A 21,121-nucleotide genomic window follows, 5' to 3' on the forward strand; every position below is an offset into this window, starting at 1 on the left:
CTGGAGTGTTTCTTTATAGAAACAGTAAAAATAGTAGCTATTTACTCTAGCGGGGTGGGGGGGGGAGGGGGGTGGAAGGGAAAAAGGTGGTATCTAGAATAACATTGTGAAAATTCAATATATTAAAAGGAAAAAAAAAGTGAATCTACTGATTATTTTGATTTGCAGATGGCCTCCAATTTTAATTAAAAGTAATATTTAATACATGTCAGAAGCACTTGAATGTTTGCTTACTTTTCCTAAAAGACAGGCACTAATTCAGTAAGAGTTGAAGAAACCAGCCTATATTTTGCAGAAGGTCAAATTATCTGATAATGATCCTCTGTCTTTTAGCTGACAAATCCTCGCTTTCATAGTTTCCAGTGTGCAGCTCTAAGTGTGGGGAGAGGTCTGCTGCTACCTACCCTCCTTTCATCATCCCCAGCGGAGGACTGTTTGCGTCAGAGCTGCTCTGCATGCATGAAGGGCTCCGTCTGTTTTTTATTGAGGGGTCAGAAAATGGCCATGCCAAACTTAGTTTTCATCAGAATGCTTAAGCTTCCCCCTAGGGATGGCTTGTGCATGTATACACACTACTGAATGGGAACTTTCTTTTAAAAATACCTGGCAAGGGCAACTTGGGTGGAGGAACAGTCTGGCTTTCACAGCCCATTCCTGTGAAACCCTGCTAAACCTAGCTTGGTTAGAATAAGCCATTAAGAGGGACTGATGTTTTTCATTCTAATGTGGAGGTACCAAAATGAAATGTGGTGAGTTTTAGTCAAAAAATAGAGGAGGAGGAACTTGACTGAATCCCTTACTATCTCCAGAAGTGGCAGATAGAAGATAGTCCCCATTTTTTGTCCATCTAGACATGTACTAACTACTGCTTTATAGTATTTCATTTGGGAATTCAGCATGACTGGCTTGCTTTAGAACTAAATCTAACAAGTTTTAGCGTTGTTGCAAGTTAAATGTTGAATACTACATTAAGACTTGACTTTGGGGTTTGTGAGAGATCAGACATTCTGCTCATATTTGTTTCTATGTCATCAGAGAATAATTGATGCAGTGATGGAGAGCAGCTGCTAGCCATGGCTGAGGTCATGGAACTATAAGGAGGAAGCAGTGCCATGCAGCATGCGCAGCAAATAATCTGTCCAGAGATGTGATGACTCCGCTGTGCTCCGAGTTTGGGAAGCACGATTTGGAAGTGGAGGGTAGAGAGAAGATGGGAAACACATTAGAGAGCACTTGTATATAGGTAGTGACGGTAGTATTTGCAAGGTGAGGCCTATCTAAAAGCAAATGAAGACTCACTGGCTTACGTAACTTCACATTCTAAATATGCTTTATGCAGTACCTCTGTATTTCATTTTGGTAGTTTCTGTGATTCTCCTAAATGTAGATGTCAGCTGAAGCAATGTAACTTTTACAAGAAGAGTTTGGAATATTTGGTTTATGCATTACACAGAATCACAGAATCCCAAGGGTTGGAAGGGACCTCAAAAGATCATCTAGATGATTCATTGGCAAATATTCCAGTGGTGATATTAAGCCCATTGCATGTCCCATTTGAAAATTTCAGAACAAAGAATGTTTTTGAGTATCTGATATTCTAGTGTTTTGACATCAATCATTGCAATACTCATCCATAATATTTCTACTTTTAATATATTGTAGTTTTTTTTTTTTTAAGCAAAATGTACATGGAATTTATTTCCCTGTAGAAATGTACCGCAGAAAACTCTAAGAACTTGCGAAACAAGAAACTGTGTTGCCTTTATTGTTTCTTGTGTTAGAGCATGTACAATGCAATATGCTTTTTGACTTAGAGGAAATGCCAATTAAATAGAGTTTATTCTAAACTAAACTTTGTCGCAAATATGGCATTTAAAAATACATAAAACTGTAACAGTATCTTGCATTTTAAAATGGGCTGAAGAATGTGCATCCTATAGATGACCATAATTTGTGGAAGATTTTGTGAGACTTAGATGTAGTTTTACTATAGACTTGTAGTTTAATTATAGACTTGGTTATAGACTTTATTATGTAGACTTGTAATTCAACTGTGAATTAATTATCACTTTAAGCTAATCAAGGTAGTGAATAGCAAAAGAAATAAAGGCTAAAATCACATTATAGAGGAAACCCCTAAATTTTGTATGTCCTTTTTGAAAAACAGCTGTCACAAGTGAAATTGGGCTTTCTGTGAGAGATCTTTGAGGAAGGAATGAAAGGGCTTCTTACTGGGAAACCTTTTCTCAGTTTTCATTGTCAGTGGAGCTGACTTCAGATTCTGCATCACTTTTGATGAATGCATTCACATTCCAGCGCTGAGAAAGAGCTTTCCATTTGGGAGCTGGGCTGACGTGAAAACAGGAATGTGGAGGCCCAAGGCAAGGGGACAAGGCTGAATGCTGATAGGGAAATATTCTCTCCTCAGTAGCTGCCGCCTTTCCTGAGAGCTTTGGAAAGAGCATCTGTGTGTGTATGTATGAGTATGTCTAGGGACCTGGGGAAATGGATGGGTCACGTCTGGAGAAAACTGAGTTGTCCTCCAGTGTCACGATGATAATAGAAAGGGTAGAACAAGTCACCCTTAATACCTGAGAGTTTTTGGCTGTCTCTGTGCGTAAGTGCTCATAAAAATTAATGTGTTGCTTGTAGCTTTAGGTGTTTCATTTAATTGAGGTACTTTGTTGTTTTGTTTTATTAGTACATCTATTAAATTTGAAGGGTCATAAAGTATTCTCATTTTGCTGTCTGTGAGCTACTGACATACTTAAACCAATTGTAGTTTTATAACTGCGAAGGGTTTTCTGATGAAAACTGAAAGTGTAAACTTGGGGAAACATGGAAACCCTTGGCTTTCACTTAAAACTTGTCTTCTATTAACTAGTCAATGTAAACTGAATTTTAGAATGTATTAGAATGAAAATGAAGTTGTAAATTACTTACATGGGTTAAAATACCTATTTTGTAAACACATAGTGAACAAAAGGTTTTCCTACTACTAATGAATTTATTTGGAAAGAATGCTTTTGAATAGTGAAGTGGGAAATTAGACTTTTGTCAGTTACTTTAGGGAATGATACAGTTATGGAACAGTTGCATGGGGAGAACACATAACCTTCCAAGAGTAGATTTATATTTATCGTTGGCTTTCAAAATTGCCACTGTAAAGTGGATTCCTGCAAATCAAATTGCTTTGTGTATCTTTAAGGTTGTGGGTTTTTTAAGTAGTTTTATATGCACATCATAGGTTCAGTAAGTTTGTGGGGAATAAATGTTACTGTGATAGAAAATTACTCCAGAAGTGAAATGCCTTTAGGACAGGTGCTGAGGAGAGCATCTGTGAAGTTTAATACTCAGGGAACCTCAAGTCAGAGCTTATGTGGTAGCAAGAAAAAACAAGTGTTGGAAAAGCTGCTGCAAAACAAGGTTCTTTGGGGATTTTAGGTCAGGCAGCAATATCCTAACCTGGCAGCTTTCTGGCTATCTAAATTACTGCTATAACCTCTACATCCCATATTGACAGCCACCGTTGCAAAGATAACTTTAAACTACCTTCGTTTCCTTTGGTGGAATTTCTTCATGCACATCATTGTTTTAGAGAAAATAGTTGCAAAGCTGGGATCCTCAGGTGTGTAGCTGAGCAAATGAGCTATTTTTAGGAGTTGAAATTAATAAGGCTTAGCTAGGAAAAGAAGATTTGTATCTTAATGTACTAAGATAATTTTAATTGGAATTATTAAGGAATGATATGGTACAACCAAGCATGAAGTGTATATTATGTAAAATCCTCCATTGCATTTTAAAATAAAAAATGTGGTTTAACCTTAAGCTCCATACTGAGATCATATACCCACAGGCTTACTTCACACTGTAGTAAGGGAGGAAATAAGTCTATCAAATCCTTCATACATTGAAACCTGCTCATACATTTTACTTTAGCTAACCAGTGCTCATATAGACTGTATTTTGTGATAAATCTGGGTAGTCAAAACAATTTTCTATGGGAAGTCTGTCATCAACATTTGGAAAGAACAGTGTCTAGCAAAAGTTACTGAAATAGAGCTGGTATTATGAAGATATGTCAGCCCTTCCAGTGAAACTTTATTTGCTGCTACTGTTTGTGTGTGATACTTAGCATCCCTCAAGCCAGCTTGCATGCCAGCTTGTGGTCCCTTGTAGTTCTTCTCCTGCTATTTTATAAAAGGCTTTACAGCTTGGGCTTTTGATCAGCTCCGTAAATACACTGTATTATGTGTTGGGTATCCGCTTCTTTTTACTGCTTACTAGTGTTTTAAATAACTTGCTTTCATTTAAATCAAGTGTGTTTGGTGGGTTCTTCTACCCAGTGTCTGATTACTGCAGCTAGGGACTTCGGGTAGACGAGAGTGTCATTGAAGTCCTTATTTTTCTTTTTTTCAATGGTTTTTGCTCTTGGGCAAAGCTCTGACAAATTAATTTTGATAAAGCTTTACTGACTTTGATATTAGTCTTCTGAACTGAAACCATAGGATTGACAGTGCCCTAAACTCCCTGTAGTTTCTCAAAGTTGCATGTCATGTGTTTATATGACTGTCTAGGTATCAAAGTGTGGTTCTGCAACAGACAGTATGCAGTACTGTGGTGGTTGTTGTACCGTAGTCAGAGTTGGACACTTCTGAAGTGTCGAGACATAGTGGACAGTCACAAGAGTTTCCTTATTTTCCCTGGTTGCATGAATTCCTTACTGATGATGAATTTTCAGCAGCAGATTGGAAGTTTGGAAGTTTAGCTGATGTAGCATATTTGAGAAAAGAACTGCAACATCTGAAAGGTCATTTAACTTTCTTCTGTCTTGATTTACTTGTCTTCTTGTCTACAATGCTTCAGAAAGATAAGAGAGTTTCTTTGCAGCCTGAAGTGCCTTGCAATCTTTGGTCAAAGATAATATATACGTGTGATGTGCTGTCTGCTCTGATAAATTCCGTGCTGTCATAGGAATCCAAGCAGTGCAGCAATGACACGGTTATTTGCTGTGAGAACCAGTGTGTTTGTAGGATCAGAAATAAAGAATTGTCTTTATGGTAATTTAGTACACACCTTTTATCTTATTATGTTGACTACCTTTTCCCTTGTGCTTAATCCAAATAAATTATGCAAGAATAGAAAGGCACATCCAAAACACAGTTTTTAGTTTTTACTGTGCTTGCTAAACCTGAAACTTTTGAATGTCAGCAGCAATTAGCAATGGGCAGAAGTTCAAAGTTGATACTTGCAGACAGTAATAGAGGAAGAAAAAAATGGTGGAGTGTAAAGTGTATATGCAATTTCTGTTGAAATTAGTGCTTGCTGTGAGGCTAGAAAATGGGCTGGCAAAAAAATACAGCAGTAGTATGTTCTAGACCAAACCCAATGGTTACAAAGAGGGGATAAGGATCTGCAAGAAGAAAGGGAATATTTCTGTGTTTGTTTTCAAGTAGAATATCAAATAAGTTGACTTCCTAAACAACATTTTTTACGTTATTTTTCAATCAATGAATTTATTTGCTTTCTCTTTTCTCTCCCACCTTTCCTTTTTCTTATGGAAAAACTGTGTGCATGTATCAGGCTAATAAAAGTCACTTTTGTAACAGTCTAGGGAATCAAGATAATGGTTTCATTTTCTAGTATCTTTAAGAGTAGTTGAAATTGTATAAAATTTAAGACGGCATTGTAGAGTAAAGCAGTCTGTGTTTTGTTGCTGGACTATAGGAGGAAGCATGTGTTTGCCTCTAGGAAAATAAGCATTTTGCCAAGAGACTTCTTTATTGAATGTTTCTTTTCAAGAGGCCTAGTATTCTGGAGATTTTTTTCTATTGTGGAACTCCCGTGTACCATTAAATGCGATTATTATTTTGATGAATAAGCACAGCTGGCATTTCTTTTCAATATGTGATTGCCGCCTTTTTGAGATGTAAACGTGCTGTTGTCAAGAGATTAGCCTTTGGGGTAGCAAGTTAAATTGTTCATTTCTACTAATAGCCAGAGAGGACAGGAGAATAAACTGGTTAGATAGACTTCCAAATGGTGTATGAACTTCTTCAGTTTGCTTGTTATGAAATAAAGCTTACAAAAGTTAGTTTCACAGGCATTGGAGCTTAAACATGTCATTGTGACTGTGAATGACAAGATTCATTAAAATTCAGATTTTACAATTTTAAGGAGTCTGATTTGTTCTTCATAAACTGATTTAATAGCTGTTGCCCTGTGACCTTCAGATATGAAGGTTTCACATGCCTGTTTCAAAGTGCCAGGTTTAAGACAGGGAAAGGCTAGACAGTTACATTGGCCTTTGGCAAATTTTCATGCAGGCTACAAGAGGGGTCCTGGGGTTCCAGCTGTTTAATATGTCCTGCCTTCCTCTGCAGTGGGAAAAGTCTGGCATTGACCAGACAGGCTTAAATATGAACTACCTGGAGGGGGACACACATAACCAGAAACAAACTTCAGCTGGTTGTCTTTTCTTCCACTCTGACAGTGTACAGTTAAGGATCTAATAACCATAAGGTCTTGTATTTCACTGAATTATGTACTGGTTCTCTGCATTCTACCCTTACTGCTGGCATTTTGAGGATTCTTTGCAGTTCAAGTTGTGGAGACACATTCATTTAATACAGGCAGAGCACTTCAGAAACTGAAACTAAAATAGCTTCTATTTTATAGTACATGAAGCAAATTAGTATCAAGCTTAATTACAGCACTGAGGTGGGAATGTGTCATGCAAGGCAGAACAAACTTTTGTCCTCATCAGTTCAATTTGGGAATACTCTAATGTTAAGAATCCTTATTTTATTAATCTCTGAAGTAATTCTAGTTGATCAGCCTTTTCATTCTTTCCTTGGTATGCTAGTCAGCTTTCTTTATAGAAATGCAGATAGCTTAGGAAACTTAATACTGTAATGTCAGAAGATACTTGATCAAACTGTAATGTAGTTCAGAATCAACTGTGCATCTTCAGCAGACAGCACTTGATTGACACTTATTTTAGTGTTAATAGAATTATTTAGCATATATTCTTAGAAAAGTATGTATAAATACAAATTACCTAGCTCTTGGTGTCCTTGGGTGCCATTTACTTGTTGAAGGACTTATGAAATTTATATTGTTCAGAGGTATGTACATTTTTTCTATGCTTTACGGTATCAGGAGAAGGTGTAAATATGCTCACAGGTTGTGTTATAGTCTGGGTTTTGTTCTGATTCAAGTATTTTTCTTCTTCAGCTTTGGCAAGCGTTCTGCAGGAAGCTTCAGGCGTGGCTGTGAATGCATTGTTTTGGAGCCATCTGAAATGATTGTGGTAAGGATTTCATTCGGTTGCCTTCAAATTTTACAGACCAGCTTTGGTAGCATTTCAACTTCCAATAAAACTTGGAGTCTTCCGTTTTGCACATTCTTTTTATGACTCTAAGATATCATATGTAACTTTCTTGCATTCTTTGCACACATACTTGCATTATTTGAGTGATAAAGGCATCTTGTAATGTTTACAATATTTCTTGTAAAACTGAAGCTTTCTTGTGCTAGGAGAATAGCAGAACAGTTTGTGGGGTTTTATTTCTGTTTTATTTTTGTTAAAGCTGATTTATTATTAAAGGTAGACATAGCTGCTTTAAAGTATTAACCTCAAGTTGCCTTAAGTAATTAACGTTTGATTGAATTAAATTTATTCTCAGCTTCCTGAGGTTTAGGAAGCATTTTGAACGTTTTAAAATTCTACCTGCTTTCTGGTGAAGGTTATTTTGTTAGCAGTATCTGCTGTAGGCCAGGGGCAGAGCAGCATCATCTCTGATCTTGATCTCTAATTAAAACCTAAAACTTTGGTTTGGTTTTTCCTCTGTCACTGAGATAGCAATTGGCTCATAATGCAGGCATGACAATTATCTAAGCTGTATATAGGTCATAGTTCAGATATAGGCTGTGACACTAAACACTTTTTTCCTAAAAAGTGACTGTTTCTGTAAAACTTACAGAAGCACAGGAAATTGTGGTACAGTTTTAGGCTTGTGGAAGAGATAGATTGCTTGTTTAAAGTTGATTGGTAAAAAAAAAAAAAAAAGTAGCTGTTTAACTCACCTTCATGCAAATGAAGGCTTGGTTTTGTGGGTTTTAAGCTCTTCGTGATTTCACTGTAAACAAAAAAAGATGGTTGGGTAATGGTAGCTTTTTCTGTGGGATGTTTGATGTATTCCCCCCTTCCAATTCTAAGTAAAAAAGTCATTTTACAAAGCTAATAACTACATAGTAGAAGACAGAGAAGGCATATGTGAGAAATGATAGTTGCCTTTTTTACTCATTAATGAAAGCTTTCTGTAACTTTACTTCGTTTACATCTGGACTGATGGATATGTTGGGTCAGGGCCAGGTACACCCACAGTGCTGCCTCAGTCTTAAGAAAACCTGCAAAAACTATCTCTGCAGTTTTGGGAAAGATGAAAAAGTTGAGCCTTTTAAAGGAATAAATGTACCTTGAATAGAAAGAATCCCATGTCCGGTGTTTGTCAGGCACAGTAACTTTACGTCTCTGGGCTGCATGGATCCCTCTGTGGGGAGGGGAAGCAGGAGAGGTAGGGTGTGCGTGTGACTGTGAAACAGATACTCAGTGGTGATGGAGTAAGCATTACCAGATTGCTTGGTTAACCAGGAACTGTGCTCATCCCCTTGTATTAGTACACTGGAAGTTGTGTTTAGTGACATGAGCTGATGAGTATGTGACACTTCTGACACAGATATGCTGCAAACTCTTAGGAGTATTTTGTCTAATATTTCTTTTCATTGTTGAAAAATATGGAGGAACCTTGCAGGGTGCCTTAGAAGCTCTTCTGTATGTCTTCAGAAATACTGTTTGTCCCTGGAGGGGTGGAATTGAAGTTAAATGAATTCCAATATAGAGCAAATGCTGAAAGTTGTTTGTTTTCTTCTCCCCACTTTCAGTCTGGAGTAAGGTTTCTATTACTCGTGTCAATACAGAAGAGATGTTGCTTTTCAGCCAAATTACTTAAAAAAGATTATTCTTTTTCAGGAAAACCAGAATTTGCACTTCAGATATTTTCATTGCAATGTACTGTTGTGTAGTAGTTTAGGACTAGTATTTTGAAGACTCTGAAACTGAGAAAACTAATTTTATATTGGGATGTGCCTAATAGGCAATTTTATTATTCTTGTTGTTGCTTTAAAGTGATTTGTTTTCAGGCAAATCCATTAGAAATTATTATTATTAGAAATCCTTCTTTTATGCCTTCAGAATATTAGAAGTGAATAATAATACCAGTGCTACTTCTTGATGAGTGAAGCCTTTTCTATAGGTTGGTTAGGGAAGATACCAAGTGACAAATAGAGATTAGTATGGAAGCTACCAAGTACTTTCTCATACCACTTTTCTTTTTGCAATGGGTGGTGAAATGTTTGTATTTTTAAAGAGTAAGAACGGAAGGAAGGGATAATTTTGAAAAGTGGTTGTATTGAATGATTCAGCGGTGCAGTTCATACCAATGTTCATTTATTTATAGTAGTGGCTTCACTCTTAGTGCTAAAAATGCAGGAAATTCAAAGCTAACTGTTGTGTTTTTGAAAAATAGGATTTAGCATCACAGAATGGTTTGGGTTGGAAAGGACCTTAAGATCACTAGTTCCAACCCACAGGCAATGGGCAGGACCACCTCCCACTATATCAGGCTGCTGAAGGCCTTGTCCAGCCTGGCCTTGAACACTCTCAGGGATGGAGAACTTGCGGCTTCCTTGGGCAGCCTGTCAGTGCCTCACCACCCTCACAGTAAAGAGCTTCTTCCTTATATCCAGCCTTAATCTCCCATTTAAGTTTAAACACATTACCCCTTACAGTCCCTGATGTATAGTCCCTCTCCTCTTGTGTTTCTTATAAGAAGAAACATTTCTTCCGGGAAATGACACTCTCTTGCATCTATTGTAGGTTGATTACATGGATGAAAATGAGGAGTATTTTCAACGTCAAGCTTCTCATAGACAGTCTCGAAGAAGATTTAGGAAAATCAACCAAAAAGGAGAGCGACAAACGATTATCGATACTGTAGACCCTTATCCCGTGGGGAAGCCACCTCTACCTAGAGGCTACCATACGGTAAGCTGTCTGTATTTCTGGTTTCCCAGAACATAAACAGGAAAATTACTGAAAATAAAACAAGCAGAATGGCTAAACTTGCTGGTATCTTTAAATAAGTGTGCTTCTGGAGGGAGGTTTCCCCTTAAAATGGTGTAAATTTGACTTCATCAGTACATGAACATGTGTGCACCTTAAATCTTAGTTCAGAGTTGAAAGCATGTTTCTTATGGTGTGAACGTCATGTATGATTTCTTAATGTTCCAGTTGTTATTTTAAATTGTGAAAGAAACTATGTTCTCATTTCCTTTTGCTATTAAGTTACAGTACAAATAGTTTAGTGTGCAGTGTTGAAATGTCAGTTAGTGAAGCATTCTTTGACATATAACAGTTGTTGCCTGAAAAGGACTGTGCTGCATTGCAGCAGGCCAAAAGCTTGGATTAAATATGTCTTTTCTTTCTGGAATTCAGAATTTAAATGTCAAATTACTTTTACTGGTGTCTGCCTCAAGAGCCTTTTTCACTTGGTTTCTGTGACCTGCATAGTTTGCCCATCATCAGGGACACCATTTGGTCATTTCACTTGATACCTTCTTTTTGGGGTAATCTTCAGTGTTGAAAGTTTTCAGGCTTTCTCTTGAGATTAAAATAAATTGCTAATTAAAATTTATTCTATGAAACATTTTATGTAGCTTTTAAATTGAGACAAGCTCTATTAGGTTAACATGTTTGTTGGTATTGATTTCAACCGTAAGCAAAAGACTAGAAAGGCTGTTTGTCTTTGGCTCTCGTTTATTTGTTTAGGTTCGCAAACCTTCTAGAACCATAAAGGCATGCGCATAAATAACTTTGTGCATATTTAATCTAATTGAGTTTATTGGGCTGAAATTTTGCACAATATAAGCCACATGCATGTAAATTTGCAGGATTAGAGCTTTAGTGTTCTTAAAATGCTGTCTTTGATCCGATGCAGTTGTAGGTTTTCTCAGTTTTTCCTTCTTTATCGATATTCCCTGGCTTGTTTGCCAGTTCCCTGTATATTCAATGTGTGTCTCTAAGTGTGTAGATGTTTGATTACATCTGTTAATTATACAGGCTTTTCCTCATGAGCTGAATAATTACATTTTATGCCAACAATTTGTTTTTGTTTATACAACAGATTTTAATAGTTTAATTTTCAGTGCAGTTTTAATTGCCTCTAAATTTAAAACGGATTGAGCCAGTTCACTTGCTTTGAAGATGAGACACTTGTCTGGTTTTTTTGAAAAAGTAAACATGCAGTACTCTACTTCGTAGGAATTACAGGAAGAGTTACTTTTATTCATATTATTTATATGTGTATGTTGTGCTTAGCAAACAGTTCTAGTGTGATTTTGATCTAGCTCTAGAAGGCCAATATTTAGATTACAGACAGTGCCATTTGCATTTGTAGGTCCTTGCCTGTTGTATAAATTTCACTTTAGGTATGATTAATGAGTTTTTGTAAGCTTAACTGGTACTAAGAGCAAAAGTCCATTGTGTGCCATTCTGTTGTGCGAGTTCATAATGATTTTGTGTATGTGTTGGGAAATTCATTGCAAGCAAGATTTCATATTGAGTTGGAAGAGATTGCCAAATAAACTGTAAAATTTGCAATAATTACCGACAAATGCTGCTGAAAAAAGTGTAATATAATGCATATGACTGAATTTCCCCCCTCCCAAAGGAAATTGAGTCAAATATGCTCAAATGAGTTTTACAATGTAGTCAAGAATCTCTGGTCAATTCCCTCCTATTTTTTACAGTATTTGGTGATCTTGTCTACATTGTTCTTTCATACACAAATAGTAATATTTCTTCTGTTTTAACCATATCTGTTAAAGGCTGCATTGTCTGTTCACCCTTCCTATTTTATGTCCCTTGGCCTCATTTTTTTAAATCTTATTTTCTTAAAAATTCACTTGAAGAAAGCAGGGTTTTTTGAAACACATAGCTATTCAAAACATATAGCACAGATCTTGTGGACTTTTTGCCCATCCATTCTTTAGTCAGTATCTGTAAAGGTCTCACTTTTGGTTCTACTTCTTAATTTTGGATAAGGAAAGAAGCATCTGAAAACATGCAGATTTTCAGATATTGCAGTGAATAATGTGCTAAAGTAAAATGGAAAAAGAATTAATATGATGCATTTGTTTTCAAGTTTGCTCTTCTTTGTGGATGTGTTCTGGTTTAGTGTTAGGTACCTGAGATTCAAAGTAATAAAGCTGCTTTGATAGCATCCTCAAAATCTTCACGTATTTTCTTATATTTTGTTTTCTCTAAATCCATAGCTACTGGGTAGAATGATTTTTTTTTTATTTAATTTTTTTTTTAATAAATTGTTCATACTTTATTTGCAGTGGTCTCTGAATGCTTTCCTTCAGAAAGTTCAGTCTTTTCTGAGGAAAGTTTTCTATATCTTTATGAAAACGTAGAGCATAACAGAACTTACATGAAGATGCATGGCTGTGCTTTTCAAGAGTTAAATGCAGTGCTCTCAGTTGTGGCATGGCTTTCTGCAACAGAGTCAACTTGTAGGGAGGATGATGGACCTTCATTAACATAATTTTAACATTATCTTCATAGTGGTGGAATGTACTATGGCATGTCTGATAATGTTCATCTTTTCCTTTCCTCCTATATGGCATTCATTTCATTTTGGCTCACAGGAATGCACTAAACCTCAGGTATTGTAACTTACTGTGTATGGTCCACTAACAATTTACTTGTGGGTGTGTGGTGTGATATCATAATGCTGATGCAATGTTATGACTAAAATTGCCTCCTAGCCTTTGCTTTGATACTTCAGCATCTCACTGTGATATAAAAATACTAATGTAAATGTGGAATTTGGTGACAGCTGAATGTCCCTTGCCCAGCTTGATTGATCCTTGCTTTGATGTCTGTGATTTAGAGAAAATGGAGAACAATAAGCAAAGGGTATATTTAAAATACTTACTGTTTGTCAGACACTTTACTCAAGCATCTCTTCCATGACACAAAGGACTTAATTTCTGATTTTAAAACTAGTCCCCCTGTTGCTGTTTAGTTACCTTTATGTCAGTAGAACAGGCGAATTATAGAGTGACAAGATGAGCACCAAAGGAGCAACAGAAAGATTCTGTTAGCTGAAAACTTGCAAGAGTGCTTCTTGTTTGTCTTCCATTATGATTATGTGCATAATGAACCTGGATTTGTAGACCCTAACAAAGTGTGTGTAATTGACCATTATTTGAAACACGCTTGTCAAGCTAGGGAGAAAAGTGTGCCTGGGTGTCTTTTGAATGGTGTCAAGCCAAAATGTCTTTTGAATGGTATCAAACCAAACAAAATACAAAAGTTTTCCCTGACATCTGATCTCAAATGCAAAGTAATCTGAAGATCTGAGTGGCATCTTTTAAAGTTAACTTGTTTTTGTAGTTGCATTTGTCAATGCCACTACTGAGCATCCACCAAATACAGCGTTTGATAAGAATGTGTCTTGTCAAACTGTTAAATGTCCACACTCTTATGTCTGAGAAATCTCTTGTGATAGAACTGAAAACAAAACTATTGTTAAGCTGCAAAATTCTTCTTTTTCTCAAACATTATTTTGGTCAATTCTGGTATTTTATCAGGAAATGTGTTTATTTTAAAAGTTCCTTCTGTATCACATAGCGCTGTTCACTTCTTTATCTAAAAGACTTAAGAGAGCTGAAATTTCCGTATGGTTCCAGTATCCCAGGCAAGTGACTTCTGTGCTGAAGTTCCCCCTTTCTTCAGTATGTATGGTACAGTTGTCCTAGGAATACAGTTCCTTATCTTCAGATCAGTGCTCACCACTTTTTCAATGGAATGATTCCAAGTAACCTATGGTTACTAAAACATTATGTCTAAGAGTAATAATGTGCTTCTCAAATTCTGGTAGGAATTTGAAATACTTTGTAGCATTTTGATATGTATTGTACTTAGGCATGTTCCTTTTGGAACAAATGTTGCTGATTTCTAGGGTTAGGAAAATAGAAATGTAATGTATGGGAATAAAATCAGTGTGCTTTATCAGGCTGATAAAATTGCATCCTTTTTGCCACCATTCGTATTTTGGTAAAATGGATTTGTTATTTTTCAGGGAAGAAAAAAAAAATCCTGATAAGCTTAGGTTGAGCTGTTCTTACTTGATTCTGGAAAACCTTGCTTAGGTGTTTTTTGATAGCAGATTTTTACCTCTGCTTCTGCTGTGTCAGAAACTGCCTTTAACAAGATTAATGTTAACACCTTCTTATTTAATAATAGAAATTGGATTTAACTTCTGAATGTGGATTTTCTTTCAGTGTGTATCTATACTTGAGGCTACTTAATGTTTTCAAGGAAAAGCCCTTGTTTTGAGTGACTTGACTGAAAGAGTGTGGGCCCATTTTTCTGGGTCTGCACTTTTTTCTGAGTACCTACGTGGCTTTTCTTCTACTTGAGGCTGCTTGTGCTTTTTTTGTTTTGTTTTGTTTTTTAAACCATAAAGTAGAATATTCATCAATGGAGTGAATTTAGATAAGGATAGACTTCCTTGTAGTATCTTTGTGCTAATAAACTTTGTGGCTGTTTCAGTGCTTCTGTGAGGAATGGTCATACCCAGTCTTGAGTGTTGGTGAGCTGGTTATTATGTATATAATGCATGACATATTTAGTGTAAATTGCAGAAGTTCATAAAGGAAAAATAAGTTTGTCTAAAATAAGATGCTGTTCTTTAGTGGCATAGAGGTTGTGGGTAGTAATTTGTAACTCCCTGTTTTGTTATAGTCTGTCTCTCCTGTGCCTTAGACTTGGTATGTAAACTGAGATGTGAACTTTTATTAGTCCGTACCATAGCCTTTTCTTTGCTAAAGGCAAAATATCAAAGCTGACTGGAGAATATTTATAGAGATGCAGGTAGGCCTGTAAATAAAGCACTGAAGCACTGGTGGATAGCCCTGAACAAAAAGTATAGTGTGTGATGCTTTACTCTATCCAGATCTGAATTAGTGACAATCCTTCCAGATTTGAATTAGTTAACAGGCTTATGAAAATTGCTGCCAGTGCATCCTCAGCCGGTCTTTTTAAAGCCAACTGCTGAAATCCCTGCAGAAGGTCTTTCGGCCTTTTAGTAGCCTTTTTTTTATCCTATTTAGCTTGAGATTCACATGAAGTGACAATCCGTTTATCTGGTGTTGGAAGGAAGAGAGCAGTGGGTATGCAGCCGTCAATAACTCCAGCTTCTTCCCCAAGTTACAAGCATGTAACTATTTTATCCTCACACACTGTGCTATAGAGCCAGTCATCACACTGATGTGTTAAGGGCAGACAAGTATTGTCCTGGACTTTATTTGAAGGGGGTGACTGAAAATTTGCATGAGAAGAGTGATGGCAATGAAGCCATGTCTAATGTTGCTGAGTCAAGTCTCATCTGCAGCCACGACTTCCCAAAAAAAAAAAAAAGTGGGTTTTTTTCCTAGCTTTTTTATATTATGTTTAAAAAAGTATTTGAACCTGCTCATGTAGTACCAAACTGTAGAAACCTTGCTTGCTGCCTCGATCTTCTCTTATAGCTAATAGTTAGAGCAAAGCATTGGCAAAGTATCCTTTTTTTTCCTAGTAACATTTGCATTCACATTGTCTGCTGCGAGTCTAAAATTCCAGGATCAAAAATTTGTGTTCAGAATGTTCTGTTTTATGAAACACATTTGCCTTTTCCTTTGTCTGCAAAATTACATTTTAACAATCAACAAAGCTGTCATATGTTATATTTCTACATTTAGGAAGGATTTAAAAAAATCTGAATTTTAATTTTTTTCTGCCTGAATTTCATGCCAAAACTTAGTTGTTTTCCTTTATTCAGTGTGTGTGGTTACTGAAACAATGCGGAAGTTTACAAGATGAAAAGAAGTGGTTTCTTGTGGCTAATATAGTTGATGAGAATTCAGAAAAGCTGATTCTGTTTTAGACTTTTATATATGTCCAGTATAATTTCAGATGACACTTAATGTTGAAAAAATTAAGCTTAATACAATTGCTTCTCTGCATGTATATTTATGTTTGTTGTAAAATATGTATTGCTGGATGTATTCCCATGGACCACTACAAATGATCATGAAATACCTTATACGTGCTTGCTTCTCAACCATGTAGACTTTCCAGTTTTGTGATGTATCTTGATAGCGGCCTTCTAATATCTGAGGTGGGCCTACAGGAATGCTGAAGAGGGATTCTTCGTCGGGGGCTGTAGCGACAGGAAAAGGGGTGATGGGTAAAACTTAAACAGGGGAAGTTCAGGTTTGATATAAGGAAGAAGTTCTTCACTGTAAGGGTGGTGAGGCACTTGAACAGGCTGCCCAAAGAAGTGATGAATGCTCCATCCCTGGCAGTGTTCAAGGCCAGGTTGGACAGAGCCTTGCGCGGCATGGTCTAGGGTGAGGCGTCCCTGCCCATGGCAGGGTGGTTGGAACTAGATGGTCTTAAGGTCCTTTTCAACCCTAACCATTCTATAATTCTATGATAAAATGTGTTCTTGTTGGTGCATTGTATTCTACACAGTAAACTGATGCCAAGAGAGTAGTGTACTTAGTCATCTTTATTGCATATAGAATATCAGTTATTTTAGTTTGGATCAGTAGGAACAGTTGTCAGATAATCTGCAAGAAATCAGTTTAAAAGAATGCTGTCAGTCTTTCAAACCCGTAAATAGCTGCAGCTTTTAATGTTCCTGATGATTGTTAGGATTATCTAGAACTTTCGTTCCAATATAACTTCACTTAATAAAACAAAAAGCAACCTACAGAATGCATTGTGAATATTCACATAAAAAAAAAAAAAAGGCAGCTTTCTTTTGGGAAGAAAGAATCAAATCTGAGTTAATTTGCCAACTCTAGGAAAATTATTCAATAGGGCAATGAAAAAGGAAGTGTGGACACACTGAAAGCTTGACTTTATACAAGGATATAAAGAATATGGAGAGATCATGGGGAAAAAGACCAATTTTTTTAAACATCCTTGATCTTGGAAGAATTAAGCAATTCTTACTTACAAAGGAAAACTACGAACAGAAAAACTACTGGGTACCCTAGTCAGGCACACTTGGTCATCAAAAATGTTTGGGGGAGCAGGATGTTTAAGGGGTTTTGCTTTAGAGGCTTGCATGAGTTGTAGCAGCTGAACCTATTCAAATATATCTAATTTTTGAACTCGATGCTAATTTAGTGTTCCCTCAGATAGTCCCTTTAGTCCCCCTCAGGAGAGGGGAAAATATGAAAAGCAAAAAGAAAGGAAGCCAAGAAGGATCTGTTAAGTGTCATATGCAGAATGAAAGCAAAAAGGTCATCTCGTTTGCATTCTGTTCTTGTTTCTGAAACAAATTAATGTAAACAGAAGAAATGGTAATTCAAAACATAATTGTACACACACCTAAATTTACATTGCATTGTATGGGAAGTAGCATGGTATGCCAGGGTGTTTTAATAACACTTTTACACAAATAATGTATGTCTCTTTGCTCAAACAGATTTCTTTAGTGATAACAAATTCAGTATAAAATAATTTATCTATTATTTATTTCTAGTGCTTATATCTGAAATAAAATATACTGTACTGATTATTCCATTAATAAAAAAAGGGACTAGTTCTTAATGTCAAATGTGAGTGTCCTTTTACCAGGAATATTTGTTTAGTAGCTTTTGTTAATTTACAAAATTCAGTCTGCAGTTTCAAAAGCGACTGTTTTTATTATTGCATGATGGTGATAATATATTCATGATGTGGAATGAGATTGGTGCATACATCATACTAGGAAGTAGTACAAAATACTAAATATGCATAGGCTGTGTGTATAATATTTGAACAGACGCAGTAATGCTAATTCCTGAAGTGTGTAACTATATTATATTACATAAAACAGGTGTATTTTGAAGTGAGACAGTGCAAGAATTCTGAGGTAATTTTGTCTGAAATATGAAATTCCTGAGATGAATTGGATGGTTCCCATTAACCATTTTGCATAGAAGTTGGGTGTTTCTGTGTGGGAACATCCAGTGGTAATGTAATAATGTCAATACGTAATTCCCACCCCTGTGTTCTGTGTTTTGTGGCAAAAAACAACCTTTCAGCCTTTCTTCTTTCATCTGTGTTGTACTGTTTAAAGTTATGTATTATGTTATGTATTATAGTTAATATATGAGCAATGCTATCATTTTATTTTGTGTAGCAGCCGAAGCAAAACAAAATTGTTAGCTTATAATCCTTTCAGTAATGTCTTCTGGCAAACTAATGCAAAATTAATGACATGTAGTGTGTTTTTGTACTCAACTTGCAGCTTCTGTCAGAGGATGTCTATTTTTATATATTACATCATCCCTGCTGCAGAACTCATATATCCATTGGGATTTTGTGTTCTTCCATTCCCTTTGGAAGGGCTCACATTGATGTCATAACTGTATTTGTAACTGTGATTAGATTTGGAAATTCAAAGAGAAACGTTGAATCTATGCAGTATTTTCTGCAACTGAAGTGTCAATAATACTACCGAGTTTCTTGATTTTACATATATTACTAGCACTGGGTCCTGTTTACAGCTTGTAGGGTTGCTAGTACTTTATGACCACACATGTGAAACTTTGGTTAATGGTAGCATAGATTTTCCAGAGTAACGTGTGGTTTTTTGCTGTTACTGACTTGTGATATACTTTTTTATATTATATAAAAGATTGCTTTTCAGAGATGTAGGGCATAAAACTAAATGTGAGGCTTGCCATCAAAGCAGAGTTATTCATGCAGAAGAAAAATGAATTTTTCATAACTCTTTTCTAAACTGATTGTTGCATAATGTAACTAGATACAAATATTGGATTTCTACCACTTGAACTTCTTGAGGAAGATTAAAAGTCACATACTCGTGTTCTTAATTTTTTTTTTAAATAGGCTATGCTCATTAGTGTAAGGTTGTTCATTTAGAAACAACGTTTGCCTATAAAGTGTATACGAGAAAAGGGATCTGCCTATGAATTGTGTTTGTGAAATACCAGTAAAGATCCTTTCAACACTGGCATTTCTATACAGATAAGCATCATGAGAGATAGTCCTAATGTAGACATTTGCCCGCTAGAGCATATAAAGAAGCTGTCAGTTCGTTTTTCCCAAGCATCTGAGCCACTCTTCTGTAAGCTGTGCTTGAGGTACTGACTTAAAGATAAAATGATTAGCATTAGGTGTCAATCTTTCCACAAAAGGTTTTCGTTAATTTTAATAGTGCTTTTGTATTTCATTTGAACCATTTAAATGATTATTTTGCTGAGTGAATTGCAAAGCTATAAAAAATTAATTAAGTAGTACTTTAAATACCCTGAGCAACGAGGGAAGTATGTATAGAATTACAATGTGGAAAGATGGAATGTCTGAAGGAGGCAAATGGCATCCTGGCTTGCATCAAAAATAATATGACCAGCAGGACTAGGGAGGTGATTTCCCCCCCCCCTGTACTGGAAGGGACACTGGTGAGGCCACACCTTGGAATACTGTGCTCAGTTTTGGGCCCCTCACCACAAGAAAGATGCTGAGATTCTGGGGTATGTCCAAAGAAGAGCAAAGAAGCTGATGAAGGGTCTAGAGCACAAGTCTGATGAGGAACAACTGAGGGACCTGGGGTCATTTAGCCTGGAGAAGAGAAGGCTCAGAGGGGACCTTACCACTCAACAACTACCTGAAAGGAAGTTGTGGTGAGGTGGGTGTTTGTCTCTTCTCCCGAGTAACAAGCATAGGACAAGAGGAAATGCCTTCGAGTTGTGCCAGGGGAGGCTGAGACTGCATATTAGGAAACATATCTTCACATAAAGGGTTGTCAAACATTGGAATGGGCTGCCCAGGGAAGAGATGGAGTTACCATCCCCGGAGGTATTTAAAGGATGTGTTGTATATGTAGTGCTTAGGACATAGTTTCTTGGTGGACTTGTCTGTGCTAGGTTAATAGTTGGACTTCATGATATTAAAGGTCTTTTCCAACCTCAGTGATTCTTTGATTCTAGGTCCAGAAGGCTATTCTTACATTTTTGATTTTGTATTTGCAAATACTTTTTTTTTTTTTCACTTGGACAACTGGCATATGTTTGCTTCTTACTGTTGTAGTTATCAATTATGAAGGGGTGAAGCAGAAGGGAGAAAGACAAGACTGTTTCCTATGTATTTTGATATGTTGATGTTATAGTAATGCATAATGGTTCTAGTAAAAATGGAACCTGTTCCAACACATTTAAACATGACCCTTCCATGATGAGTTTTAATACATGAGTATCAAAAAAGTTTGATTTAAGGAAGTAGATGATTAGAGGCAATGCAAGTGTTTAGTAATAACACAAGAATTGTAACCTGCAACTCCCGGGTTCTAGTCTGATGTCATGATCTTAAACAGTAAATTGTGGAAGTAATTAGAACGGTGATAGCAAATTGAAAGTAAATTGTATAAATTTAGTTTAACGTAGCTTGTATTTTCATGTGTTAAAAGTTTTGTCCTACTTGCAAATTTTTCTATGTGGAAATAATGGCATAATTCATATTTGTGAATTATTTTTTATAATTTTTTTAAAAGGTGCCTCAATTCCTTAAAACTAAACATTTCAGATATTGAAAACATGCTTAAGGAGTAAGGGAGTTGACCAAGGTCTCAGGGGTAGATCTCTGGGGTTGTGTCTGGCATGCTAATTTAGTGGTGATGAGTTTCTTGGGGTTAGAGAGGTACTTTGGTTTCTTTCATAGCTGTGTTTGTTTAAAGTGAAGGAAATACATTTGTTAAAACGATGATTGCACATTCAACAAGGTTCTGCTTTTAAGCTTTTAGTTGAGACTGGGTAGCCCAAGTTGCATATACCAGGCTTCTCTCCATGTGCTGTCACAGCTGTCAGTGAAGATGCAGCAATGTCCATCATACTTTTCAGGTAGTTTTAGTCTTAAAATTTAAAGGTGCTGGTTAGGAAAAAAGGGTGAAATTATTTGCTTTATGTAAACACTAAGTAACCTGAGATAAAA

At 36.4% G+C, this 21,121-nt stretch overlaps 1 protein-coding gene across 7 annotated transcripts in view; it reads left to right on the plus strand.

Moving 5' to 3' along the window:
* Positions 1–21,121, plus strand: part of RAPGEF2 (Rap guanine nucleotide exchange factor 2) — a 193,083-nt gene that overhangs the window by 93,022 nt on the left and 78,940 nt on the right. For all 7 annotated transcript variants that reach the window (XM_065693582.1, XM_065693572.1, XM_065693517.1 and 4 more), the window contains exons 5-6: positions 7,237–7,312; positions 9,941–10,108. In XM_065693582.1, coding sequence (XP_065549654.1) covers positions 7,237–7,312; positions 9,941–10,108 — 244 coding nt within the window. The remainder of the gene's footprint in view (positions 1–7,236; positions 7,313–9,940; positions 10,109–21,121) is intronic.

Source organism: Lathamus discolor, chromosome 1, assembly GCF_037157495.1.
Source record: "Lathamus discolor isolate bLatDis1 chromosome 1, bLatDis1.hap1, whole genome shotgun sequence".
NCBI classification, from domain to species: domain Eukaryota; kingdom Metazoa; phylum Chordata; class Aves; order Psittaciformes; family Psittacidae; genus Lathamus; species Lathamus discolor.